The sequence below is a fragment of the Falco biarmicus genome, chromosome 4 (assembly GCF_023638135.1).
Source record: "Falco biarmicus isolate bFalBia1 chromosome 4, bFalBia1.pri, whole genome shotgun sequence".
NCBI classification, from domain to species: Eukaryota; Metazoa; Chordata; class Aves; order Falconiformes; family Falconidae; genus Falco; species Falco biarmicus.
The window spans coordinates 58,461,625-58,475,124 of record NC_079291.1 but is presented as its reverse complement, the minus strand read 5'-3'; the positions used below and the strand labels follow the sequence as shown (position 1 = coordinate 58,475,124).

The following is a 13,500-nucleotide window of genomic DNA, read 5'->3' as shown; positions in this document are numbered from 1 at the left end:
GCTTATCTGTAAGCGATCAGATTCCATTATACACTAATGAAAAACAAACAGAGAAGAGGAGGCAAATGAGAGTTTGGTTACAGATGTTGTCCCACAAACCTATCCCTTTGTCCCTCTTTATTCTGCAAAGATTGTAGAACTGGATGTCTCTCTAGCATGAACCTAGGGATAATATTTGATTTTTAGACCCAAATCCCTTTGATTTGCAAGACTGAGGTAGGGTACGTGCTGATACAAAGCACTCATAATTCAGCATTTAAATACAGCTGTCCACACATAGACAAGTTGTCTAGGTTCCCATCACGACAGAGTGATTTGGTCAGGACTATCAAGGTGCAAAGAGAGAAATTAATAGATACCACTGACATGACTCAGTTTCTTAGACATAAGTAAGGAATGCCACTCAAGGTGACCTTGTATGTCTGAAATATCTAGATGGAGCTGGAAAACAACATGCAGGACTTACAGGAGAGCTATACACTTATGCAAAAAGCTTCAGGAATATATATTTCTTCTAATGGTATTAGATGCCTACTTTGGGGTAACTTAGTTGAGCCCTGAGTTTCTGACTATACAGGACTTTTGTGTTTAACACCTCTGGGAAGTAATGGATGATAAACAAGGTATGAAATAGCACTTAAATCTTATCAAGAAAAAAGATGTTTTTGTCATGTCCACATTTCCTGTTCTCCCAGGCCCTGAAAATAGCTTGGTGCAATTTTTACTGTGGCAAAACCCCAGAACTGGTGCCTAGGTCCTATGAACCCTGACATTTAAAAAAAAAAAATCATGTTTTTGCCTTTGTTTTTTACCCCACAAAATCCAAGCTGTAGGCAAGAAGAACTTTAGCTTTTACCTGTTGCACCAAGACATAAAGCTACATCCGAGGCACCTTTGTAACACAAAGGCCAGAAAGACCTTATGTAAGTTGTGGAGGAAATTCTGTCACTGCTCAAAATTTTTCCATCTGAGAGGAAGGGGATGCCAAACCCTGGAAACTCCATCTCCAAGAGTCCCCAGGGACTACCACACTGTCAGACCCTGAAAACCCAGAACACTTGAAAACCTGCTACCCCCAGCCAGGTGCATAGTCTCGTTAGCAGACGGTGGGGTGAATCCAGCATCTCTTCTTGCACAGAAAACATGTGCTTCCAAATCCACCCTAAAAAGACCAGTCTGTGCCCCAGCTGCCCACAGTTTTGCAGGCAGGTGACCAGAGTACAGGTTCATAGAGCTAGGTCCAAAATCCCTGAGGGATGTTGGAGGATGCCCTTCCCTCTGCCCCAAGCCTGGTCCTGTGGGGGGGTGCTGGAGTCCCCCAGGAGGGACTCGGGTGTTGGGCAAGGGAGGTGCAAGGCTCTCCGGGGCGGGTCTTGGGCAGGTGGAGGCGGGCTGAGCATCGGCTTTTGGCAGCTTCACAACAGGCATAAGGAGCAGGGAGGACCTGGCTGCTGCTGCGGAGGATGCTAAGTTTGTGCTGTCTGCTGCTGCCGCTGGTGAGTGCCTGGCAGCGGTCCCTCTGGGTCCGGGGCTGGGGAGAGAGGGGTGGGGCACTGCACATCTGGCTTCTGACACCGTTGACCACAGCTGGATGTGCTCCGCAGCTGCCCTGCAGGATCTGGTGGTGGGGGTGTCTGCAGAGGCAGGGTAACTTTTCTCCTAATAGGGAGCAGGTAGAAAGAAAGCAAAATAAAGAAAGGATTAAAAAAGGACAACAGGGAGGTAGGAGGGGAGGTAAGAAAAAATATTGCTGAGTTAGAGGTTTGGCACAGCTCTTTTCCTTAAAATTTCCCAGCCTTAAGATGCTATTAACACAGGTCTTTGATTCCATTCACTAGAATTGCAGTTTCCAAAGGACAGAAAAGCATCCCTAGGTCAGAATAGCTGTAGCGTGGCTTTAGAGGGACAGAAGGGGACAGCTTGCTGTACCACTTGCCCTGAGAAAGGCAACTTTGAGGAAGATACCTAAACCCAAATATTTCTGCCTGATGGATTTGGGACATTTACCTCTTTGAGAGAGCACTGATGTTTTTACTGCTAAAGGCATCTGCTTATAATACCATCGAGCAGGAGCAGAAACTGTCTTATGTCTGGTATGCCCTGGAGGCAGCAGGTGAAATTGTAACGTTAAATATCAGGGAAGATGTATGAGCACAGAGACACTCTTCCAGCATGTATATTCCTCCCTAAGCCCCATGCTCTACTGCTGGCATTGCCTGGGCTGGTTGGCAAAAGCTAGTGTAAGTACAAGTATATACATATATAAGACTATATACCTATATACTTTCCCCTCAATCTTCAGCCTCAGAGTTGTTTGAAAACGTCCCTATGGGTGTGATTCCCAGGGACTCATTAATTCTAACTTTAGCCATTTCACAGCTAAATGTTTAGTGTAGGCTGGGATTCAGGCTCTGGCTCTAGTCAAGGCATTTCATCTTGCCCTGAGGAAGACAGATGGGTGAATGTTTCTCTAGGGCCTGATTTCTTCCACTGGTAATAGAGAGAGCCTAGATGGTTACAGACTGGTCTTGACCCTTTGGTTTTAAAAGGTGGATGATGGGATGGAAATTTTCACACCTGCAGCTCGCATCCTCTGGGATTTGTTTTTTCCTCTGTTTTTACACAGCATTATGTACAAGTGATAGGATATAGGTCCTTGCTATGTAAATCTTGTCACATATGGTTATTATCATGTGTATCGCCCTTCTTTCAGGGAAATCTAGTCAGCCTGAAGTGTTACAGTGCTACAGGTAGAGTGACTTTGGCATCTGGACTAGCCTTTCCATCCATAATAAAGGCAGAACTTATTCTTGCAGCTGTCAGCAGAGTGGAGCTAACCTGAAGTGATGTATCATGCACATCTGTGGGCTGCCACACGTCATCTTAACATTTTAGCATATTGCAGCAGACTGTGCCCATAATAAAAGAAATTCTACAAACGGCATGCTCTGCGTAGCTTTCGGCCTCAAACTGTTGCTCATATATGAACTCCAACCGCATGTCTGGTAAGAGCCAGTGCTCTAAATGTCAGTGCTTTTTGTGTCTCAGACTAGTCTCGTGGGAAGTTTTGCACCCTAAGTTAGACAGTGAAGGCTAGAGATCCACAGGATGTATTGAGTAAACAGTCCTTTCATTTTTCAAAGGATTATGTCAGAGCAGACAAATAATTCTAGTGTGGATTCTGCAAATAATTTGTACTTCCAATATGAAAATAAAGCAGAAGGGTGATCTTGAAAACTTCCTTAGTGAAACTGGGTACTTTTACCTCCTACCAGCTCCACAGGGAGCTGTATGGCACAGGATATACTTTGTGCCTGGCAGAATAGAGCCCTTGACATTAAAAATTACCATTCACTTGTAAGTGACAAGGAACTGAGAGCAGTGGTGAGTGCTGAAATGCATAAAAATGACTTTTTCTGTCTTAAAGAGTTCAGAGTCTCAGGAAACAGAATGGGGAACTCTGCATTCCCTGTCCTTCCTGCTGAGCTAAACTGCTCTCTTCAAACACATAACAGCTTTTCACATTTCTGGGGAAGGGGTCCAGCCTGATCTAATAGAGGTACAAATGGAAATATAGATGGGTTATTGCTGAGCTATACATTTGCTTTAACAAAGTGTTTCTTGTGGTAACAGGCATATGGATCCAATTGCATGGCAAGATGCTGAGCTCCCAATAAAACAGAGCTGGGTGCCCAAGAGCCAGGACTGTTTAATTTGTGTTGGAGGGATGTACATGCTTCTTCTAGGGATCCATTCCCCACAGACCTTAAATTGCCCTCCATAAGCAACTGGAGGTGTGGAAGAATCAGTTTGTTCAGGCGTTTCGTTAGCCTGGAGGGAGTTAATAGAAGGAGACGGCTCCTGTACAGTGAGTCACTGTCCTCAAATAGGTGTCTGAGAGAGGCAGGAGGAATCCTTCCCTGCAACTGCTTGTCTGCCTTCATTGATTGTTAAGGGAGGCTTGATGGGGGAATTCAGATTAATCATCTAAAATTAAGAATCTTGTCTAAGGCCACTCATTTAGCCTCCTTCATTACTACTGGGAAGAGGTGGAAACACTCCAAGAACAATGGCTATGGCTTCAGTTGAGGAACTTGCTGGTAGACTTTGACATCTAGGTTTCAGTTCTTTGGGATCAGGTGACAGGAGCACCACCTTTAGGCCAACGTGCTACACATTCAGAAAGGGAAAAATTTCTCTTTAATTTGGAGGAATATTTGCAATAGCAGAAAATGAGGATCCTCAGTTATTAGAGTTCTGTTATTTTTTAAGTCTTAGTGATAATTAAATGCTCTACCAAATTTAGTATGGAGCTAATAAATTCAGTTTCATTTTTCTCAAGATAGTACTAATTACATAGGGTTTATACACAAAATAAATTAGTATGGCTGTACTGTCACATACAAAATACCTACAAGTAAATATATATAATGATATACATGGATTTGTATGTATAACAAATACTATTCTGTATAAGGCCATGCAGTTAAATACAGTCAGATAAATACAATCCAATACACAGAAGAGCATTCAAGCATTACTCAAATGTCTTAAAAACAATCTTGAAAAGATATTCCTTTAAATGACTGTAAGGCAATCAGTGTCTCAGCTCTCTTTTTCCATAGGTAATCGAGTTAGAAAGAGAAAACAAGCACTGAAAACGTCCTCTAGGTAGTCGTTTTCAGCCAAAAAGACTCCTGAAATAATCTGTTTAACTGGCTGAAGAGAAAGACTGTAAATAGGTCTTTGCCTTTGGGGTTGAAAGCTTCTGGGATAAAGACTGTGCCAGAGGGCAGGACTTTCTAAGACAGCTAAATATGTTGCTGGTGGCTGGGGTCATGTCACTGCTGTGGTGACCTCATGCTTTACAGTCAGGCAAAATCCAGAGCAGTAAACGTGGCTTGGGTATGGTAGAAACAAACTGGATGCTCGTCTATTTTTACAAGTGCGTTTGAGTGGTGGTTTTTTGCTGCATAGTCAATCTTCGGTTATTTTTGGTGGTTTCTTGTAGTTTTCTGATGGAACATAATACTACATATATTACATTATAAATACCCCAGAACTACTTACAGGGCACAGTGTATAGGCAGATCCTTATTGCGATGATGGTGGATGTAGCTGTACTGAAATGGACAAGGGCTTATGGAGCTGGAGGTTGGTCCCAGCTCCCTTCAAAGCACGTGTGAAAATTGGCCCTGACTTTGGTGACCTGTGCTTGCCACTCTCACAGCTTTCTAATTAGCACTTGGCTTTTTGAGAAAGGAGTTAAGCAGATCGTAGGAGACAGGCCTTGTGGAAAATTTTGATGAGATATATTCAGCAGACTGAGAAGTCTAGGAAAAAAGCTGAGGTTTTATTTGTCTTCAGTTGTTCAAACTGTGTAAACTCTCTGACATTTTTCTTCCTTCCATCCTATAAGCCTTTCCTGTTTATCAAAATTTCAGTTGAAAAAAATATATGCGTTCCAGAGCATATCCTAGTCCTCTGCACGGTATCTTTGGCATGACTGGCCAACATTCAGGACTGACTGAACACTCTATCCACAGTTATAAATCGGCAAGGGATGCATGAGTTTTAAATGTCTTTGCTGTGCCTTTCTGTATCCTAAAATACCAGCTGAGTTTTAATCCTCCAAGCTGGGAATCAGCATGTGATGTGAGTGGCAGAAAACTCTGGTTTTGTATAAGGGAGAGCTAAAATATCCAGGCATCAGAGTCACATCAGAAAAATTGAACAGGGGAAGCACAGACAGGGAGAACAGGGAGTACAGAGATGATTTCAGAGCAGATCTGAGACACAAATGCAAGCTGTAGAGACAGAGGCAAATAGAACAGTGATGAATATTCTTGGTAAATTATTTATGCACTTGACGCAAAACCTATTTGTGAGGTTTTAGGATTGCACAGCAACCAAACTGGACCACTGGAAGCACCCTTCAAGTTCTTGAAACCTTCCCATCTTGCCAATGAATTCAGCTACTTCTTCAATTTTTGATTAATTTTCAAAAAGACTGTTATCAGTTTACTTCTGGCTTTTTGATCCCATTGAGCTGCTTTTTCAAAAGTGACTGATCTATTTGGTGCTCAGCTTTGAAACAATTCCTTTGTTTTCAGAGAGCACAGAAAATGTCCCTACCTTTCCCCTAGTGTGCTAATGGATTTCTTAATGAGTGAAGATCTGTCTTTTGTGTGACATCTAAATTAAAGATTATCTACTACCGCAACAGCCTAGGGGCACCATCTTTGGGTGGGCTCTCAGGAAAGATTGCTTTTAACTAAGTTGCATTAAGTATAGCAGGAGCAAGTTGCTAGCACTGCCTTGCTAAGTCTGATGTCCAGCAAGAGCAGATCAAAGCCCAAAGTAGCATTAGCTTGATTTGGCCAGACTTTTCAGTGGTGCCCAGTGGCAGGACAAGGGGCAACAGACACAAACCGCGACACAAGAAGTTCCAGGGTGAGAGAGACCTGGCACAGGCTGCCCAGAGGGGCTGTGGGGTCTCCTTCCCTGGAGACATTCAAAACCCACCTGAACACGATTCTGTGCAATCTGCTCCAGGAGAACCTGCTTGAGCAGGAGGTTGGATAGATGATCTCCAGAGGTCCCTTCCAACCCTGACCGTTCTGTGATTTTTCTGTTCAGATTTGGGCAAAGAAACTATTGTGTAACAGAGGAAATATGAAATGATGTTATACTTAATATCAGTGAGTATACCACTTAAGGTTTCAATGCAGTAACCTTACAGACTTTTTTTAAAAATGTCTAAAATTAAAAACAAGGTTCTCTAGACTGTCTCAGGTTTTTAGCATGCCCGTCACAGGTAACATTTTGATGTTCACTATGTGATTGATTTGTTCCAGGCAAGATTGTTTCTGTGGTTAGGACTTAGAATCAAAACGCCCCTGTGAATTTTGGCTGGTCACCAATGTTCAAGCCAGCAAAAAGATCTTTGTGTTACGATCTCAGCAATGCAAAGCTCTATTCCTTGAGTGCTGCCTACAACACTGCATGAAACCTCTAAGTTTTCTGTATAAGCCTTGGGGTGAAGGCACCCCACTGTGGGTTTCAGTAAGATTCATGCCAGGTTACCACCTAGCTACTAGGAAATGTTGATCCAAGAAGTAGCATTTTAAATCAGCCTCTTATACTTATTACTGTGGCAGGGAAGATTCTGCCAGATTGGACATCCCTGCCTGAGAAAGCTCTGCTTTGTTTTGGTTCCTAAATTATCCTTTTCTAAGGGGAACATGAGCTGTTCTTTTCCTGTAAGAGCTGAGACATCACAGCAGATGCCTCCCAAATCACAATGCTATGTCTCTGTAACAAATGCAGAGCCCCAGTTTTCTAGAAAACCCCATCACCTAACATTTGTATGCAAATTAGGGCAACAGCATGCACTTTTCTTTCAGGGCATGTAAGATGAAGAACAAAAAATAAGTAAGCCATAGACAACAAATCACAAATAAAGTTCCACCCAGAAGGCTTTTCTTTAACTGTAAAATAGCTTAACGTCTTTCTTCTTCTTAAAGCCTGAGGAAAACCAACAAATTGAAGCATCATCACTGTTCTCAGTTTCTAGTGTATGTGTCATTTTTCCTTTTTTCTTTTTTTTTTTTTGTAACAGTGGGATTACTGCCAGTATGTCTACATGATTGTAATGTAACAACACCAGCTTCATTTTTGCTTCTTACAGGATAGTTTGTAGGTTACATCTGCACTTGCTTTTCTAACACTGAAGTGTCAGTAATCAACCTGTGCACTGGCATATAACAAAAAATCTGGGCTCTGGTGGGTATAGCCACCCCCACCCTAAATCCAGCAACCCAGAAGCAAACAGAACATGCTGATTAATTGCTTACCTATCTGTGGCAGTGGGATTGACTACAGGCTCACCATTGGTATCACCAGCAGTCAGTTAGGATTTCTAGAAGAAATCATTAAATCGTGTTTTCTGGTGATTCATCACTGCTTTCAGAGGCAGGGGCCTGGACTACATGGACTAGGGATCTGAGCTGTTACAACAATTCTTCTGTCATGTGTAAAACCATTGTAGTACAGCTTCCCTACGGGTAGGGTATGGGCTTCCCCAGCCACAGTAAATGAAGACCTCCATTGATTTCAGTACAGCTCTGCTGAATTATGGTGACTGAGGGTCTGGTTCAGCATGTGGAGGTTTACCAAAGGAGAGCAAAAAGGAGATGCAGCCTACTTTGAGCAGCAGGCAGTCTGGCGTACATATTCAGTGTCTGATGTACCATTTGGGAGAGCTCAGCTGCTTAGTCCCTCATTTATGTTCCACCTGCATCAGCTGCATGTGTTGCTTAAGTTGACATTTGGAGAAAGATAACCCTTCCTCCTCTGAACCTTTTAATAACTAATTACGTGTCTGTTTCCACCATTTCCAGCACCTCAGGCATGAGGTGGGAGTCAAATTAACCCATGTTTCCCAGGTGTTAGTTTGTCAAAGGCATTTCAGATCTCCTTTTCATGATTTGGATTTCATTTTGGGTTATGAATGGCATTGCTCTCAAGCCTTTTACCAGAGGACTCAGTGTAGATGGTAATTTGTATAGCAGCACATCAAGTTGTCATGACTTTTAAACATCAAGCCTAAGAATATTCCCAATACAAAGTTTTTCAGCAATAACAGAGTCCAGATATTCCAGAAAGCACAGAAATTGCTTCTTTCCTGTCCAGATGAATCCACCTTCATAAACTGAAATAGTGAGAGATTTATGTAGCAATCATTTTGTTGCTACTACTAATTTGTTTGTTATGTAGGGTGAATGCAAAGTGAAATGTATGATAAAATGTAAAGTGATGAGCAAGGATCCTATTAATACCTGAAAAAAAAAAATTTTGGAATTGTATTACTGTAGTTGAACAGCAAGAAGTACTATTTTAAGAGTCACTCATGCTGACTTATAAAATGTATTTTGAATTACCCACTGGAGGAATACAATGCATGAGAAAAGCCGTGTCTTAATTTTCTTTTCAAACAGTGTCCTTAATCCTCTTTCTGTTCTAATATTAGGATGTCTGAAAAATCTCTAGAGCCTCATAATTAAAAGCAGTCTGTCTATGCTACTTTAAAACCCAACTGCAGGCAGAGTTTTTAAAGGTTTTTAAGGATAAAGTTGTGGTCTGATTTTTTTTCCCCTAGGCAGATGTTATTGCTAAGATGTAACAGTCCACATGACTTCCAGTAACGTTTCTGTGGAGGCTAAAAGAAGTGCTGGTAGCATTGCTCACAAAACATGCTGAAGGCCAATAACTCAATTTCCTGAGACTGAACAGGCAATATAGCAGTGATGTTTTCATCTGTACTGTGTTTTCAAAGTCATTAGAGGTTTAGAATGGCCTACAGTCTTCCTCAGAAATGTCTTGGAAAGCCTTCAATCCATCATTCCCATTAAACCCACCACCCCCTGAGCACCTGGCTCTGCCTTGAATAGCATATCTTGCAAAGGAGCAAACCATCTGCTGTACTCCATGTAAGATTCCCTATGTCTTGAAGATCCCAATATCCCAAAGGAGGCTTCAGTGCAGTATTCAGTTGTCTGAATAAAGTTCCGCTGCTTTCTAGACTCCGTTGACTCTATTGTCTCTGGGTTTAGTTCAGTTCCTTAAACATGGGTGTGTAGAAATGGCTCAGACATCAAATAATGCATTTGACACTTCTGTAGGGGGCTGGCAAAATTAATGCAGAATCTATCTGCACAAGAGGGTTGAGATATCTTATAGCAGCCCAGACAGCACTAACTGTTCCTGCATGAGTGAAACATCCTTTGAATTTCCATGGACTGCAAAAGAAGCTCAGGTAAGAAGATCACATGTAGACACTGACATTGTAGATTTTCTCAGAATTTAATTGCCTTCCTAGAGGCAATTTGGGGGTGTTCTAGGGTATTAAGAACATCTTCACAGTCGCAGCAGATATGATGCAGGACTACAGGGGACATGAAACTTTATGGAGTGTGAGATGGAGGCCGAGCAAAATACATGACAGCAGCTAAATGACACTAAATATCTGTATTTAAGATGAATGTAGACCCCATTCAACAACTGATGTCTAGAAATCCCTTTAGCTGTTTAAATGTACGTGTCTTAATCTGTGGGATAAATAAAATTCCTTAAGCTCCCCAAAAAAGTCATGATTTTTTTCTCATTTCTTCATCTGGTAAAACGGAAAGAGTGCCTCTAAGGAGCGTGTAGCATCTTCAGATAGCATGGTGATAAAATTTTGTAATCACTCAGATTAAATTATGGCCAAGACTTCAATTTTTCTATTTTCTTTAAATTCTTGGACTTCAGTATTTCTTATTTAAGCCCCAATGGACCCGGAAACATCAGCTTGTATTTATTGCTTCTATTTTTATAATTATACCAGCTGCATTCACAAAGGAAGAGCTTACACCATGGTCTCCCAGTGGAGTGATTTCTATGGCGCCATAATCTCAAGGTTTCAAAGATGACCAGGAGCCTATTTTATTAGTATCACCATCAAAGCAGAGGAGGCTCACCCTCCTGAAGTATGAGTAAGACTTTATTATCACACTTGGGGGCTAATTTCTCCAATAAAGAGAGCTCCCAAGAATTGAAATAGTAATATTTTGCCAATAGGTAGTTCTGAACACCAGAAAAATTTACTAAAGAAACCAAAAAACCCCGCCACCACAGCATGTCTATTTAAATAAATTATGTTTTGATTCTGTTTTACAGGGAAGAAACATGTATATGGTCTGACTGCATGTATGTTTGGGGCACTCGGTGTGAATATTCCTGTAGCTGATTGATTCATCCAATTTTGCCAGTTGACAAAGAGGTAGAGATCCAAAGACTGTGAAATCTATTGGACTTTTGTGAAAAACATAGGTGTAAAGGAGAGGTGGTGTGTATGTCCAGGTTGGAGAAGAGGTGCTACATGACCTTAACTTTTATGATACACTGAAGAATCCATATGAGTAGGCATATCCAGGCACATATACAAAAAGATAAATGGATGAGAACACAGCCTCCTCCTGTTGTTTACATGTCCTATTTGCAGAAAAATCTTCATCTGGGTTTTTCACATTCTAAGACCTCAAAGCACCAGCCACAAGGTACAAAACAGAAAGAAACCTGGCTCCTCTTACTCTGCTAGTCACAGAACTTCTTTGTTTGTTTTGTCTTTCTCTCACCAAGGTTGTGGGAATCCATCCGGAGTGCAAGATATTCCAGCAGGTGGTCAAAGAGGAGGCTTTGTGCTTAGAAAAGAATGAATCTGTTTCACCTGATCTGAAAGGTAACAGTCCTGATCGTTGAGCTCTGATGTGAATATCCGTTGTATATAATTTCAGGGGCACAACATAAAGATGCCATTTGTTCGTTTGAGTCAAGGTTTTGTTCTTATTTTATTTGGTTTCTTCATAGTTTGAAGTGTTCCTTCTATAGGCTGGGATTTTACCTCATTTTAGACATCTTTAAAAGCTCAATGTCTAAGTCAGTCAATCTAATTGTCGTCTTAGATTCCCTTAAAGTAAATGGAGGAAGATGGGTGTCCCTAGAATATGTTTCATGACCTTTGGTTTAGATGCTTACTTTAGAATGAGATGAATCATTCTCTGGAATAGTATTTCTCTTTACTAACTAAAGAACGAGACTAAGGTGATTAGTTCAGATTCTGACAAGTTTAGATGCTTAGTTAGGGCAGGAAAACCCTACTTGGCATGTCTTACGTTCCTAAAGTATTTGATGTGTTCTTTACTTCTATCCAAAACTCTCAAGAAGCCTCCACAGAAAACACTGAAATTATTCCTGCTGCAAATCATTCCAATCTGGTGAAAATGTTCTTTGTGGAAAACCAAAAGAAAAACATCATCCCAACTTCAAAATATTCTGTGTCTATATTTTTAGAGGTTCTTTGTTTCCTTTTTATAAAAAAAGATTTATTGTGGTGGTGGTTTGAAATCTGTTACATGCTCAAACATAAATTTTGAAAATGAACATTTCAGAAAGCCTGTAAAATATTTTTAAAGTGCTGTTTGAGGGGGTTCTCTTTGCTGGGGTTTTGGCATTCTGGAGACATGTTTTGAATTGATTCCAAGTGATATTTCAAAATGTTCAAACTCTTTCAAAAGTTCAGTCATATTCTTTCTGGCCAATTTTGCTTAGAAAAGTATGAATCCACCTCAGTGAGACTTTTCAGTTACATGAAGTATTGAATATTCATTTTCTGCAGAGGAGTTACGAGACAAAGATGCCTCATGCGCTTGATATGAACAGAAGTATTGCAACCACCTGGCAGTTTGCCTTTAGCAGCCCATCGAAATTTAGATGAAATTTAGAGACTAACCCCTAGGATATTTCCTTTACCTTCATATTTATTTTCCTAGAGCCTTTCCAATCCCTCTGTGTCTGATATTCTTCTTGTACTTGCCTACTCTATGTTAGTAGTATTTCCCTTCCCCTTTAATCAAGCTGAGAATACCTCCTGGACACATTTGTCACTTGGAATACCCAGTAACCTACCCAAAAATGTTCTGGCAAAAATCAGGTGTTTTCAATAATGATTTATTACATGCATTACAGGATGACATTCTGAGTATTTTTCTCTTTACTGGAAAAATAATTAACATGATTTTGAAATCCTCTTGGTAGCAAAGGTTACTCAAAGAAATAAAAATCCCTCAAAATTCTTTAAACTATTTATAACTCTTCAACCTTGTCAATTCTGATCTTCTCAAACCTCTCCTTTCCGACTTTTTTTCTCTAGAGATGGAAAGACTTTAATGAAAATTTGTTCTGATATTTACAGACTTTCTCAATATATTTTAAAATGAAACACTAGATCCTAAAGAACAATTCATCACCAGTATTTCATCTGGGGTATTTTAAAACTAGACTAAAATTGGTAGAAGTCCCTAGGTTGCATTTCAGTTTACAGGAATGCAACGAGACAAACTGAAGGATCACAATTTGTACAGAGTTACTTCTCAGTAGCCACAGAGTATCCGTGCTGGAATTAGTCTGTTGCAGGCTTTTTAATTTAAAGCAGTTCCACATTATTCTTCTTGTACAGAGCAGTGTCTAATGAGTGTCATCGTTAGAGTCCAGGGTGCAATTCCTGTCATCTTGAAGTAGATGTGTAAAATAGGTCAATTGAATCAAGCTCTAAAAATGCTTCTTTTTCTTCATTGTCTGAAAAAGAGAGCCCTGGGTTACCGAAAAAAAAAAAGACTTAAATAACTATGAAGTCAACATTACTTCATACAGTTCCTGCTGCAGTTGTCTTTATGGAGTCTCAGGTGACCTGGACAATCGCTAGTCTTTTGAGAACCTCAGCATGCAAAATGCTCCTGCTGCTTTTGTGCTCAGTGGTTTCTTTGATGTAAACTGTAGAAGTCACTGGAAACTAAGACTTAACACATACAAGTTCCATTCCCACATAAGGTCACCTGATTCTTGTTTTTAACCCCACATTGCCAAATGCGATAGACTTTTAGACCCAGCTCCTCAAAGGTA

At 40.7% G+C, this 13,500-nt stretch overlaps 1 protein-coding gene across 1 annotated transcript in view; it reads left to right on the top strand.

Moving 5' to 3' along the window:
- The first annotated feature begins 607 nt into the window (after positions 1 to 607).
- LOC130147317 (vasoactive intestinal polypeptide receptor-like) overlaps positions 608 to 13,500 on the top strand; it is a 31,979-nt gene continuing 19,086 nt past the window's right edge. The window contains exons 1-3 of the mRNA XM_056334279.1: positions 608 to 623; positions 1,432 to 1,496; positions 11,182 to 11,281. Of these exons, the coding sequence (XP_056190254.1) occupies positions 608 to 623; positions 1,432 to 1,496; positions 11,182 to 11,281 (181 nt within the window). The remainder of the gene's footprint in view (positions 624 to 1,431; positions 1,497 to 11,181; positions 11,282 to 13,500) is intronic.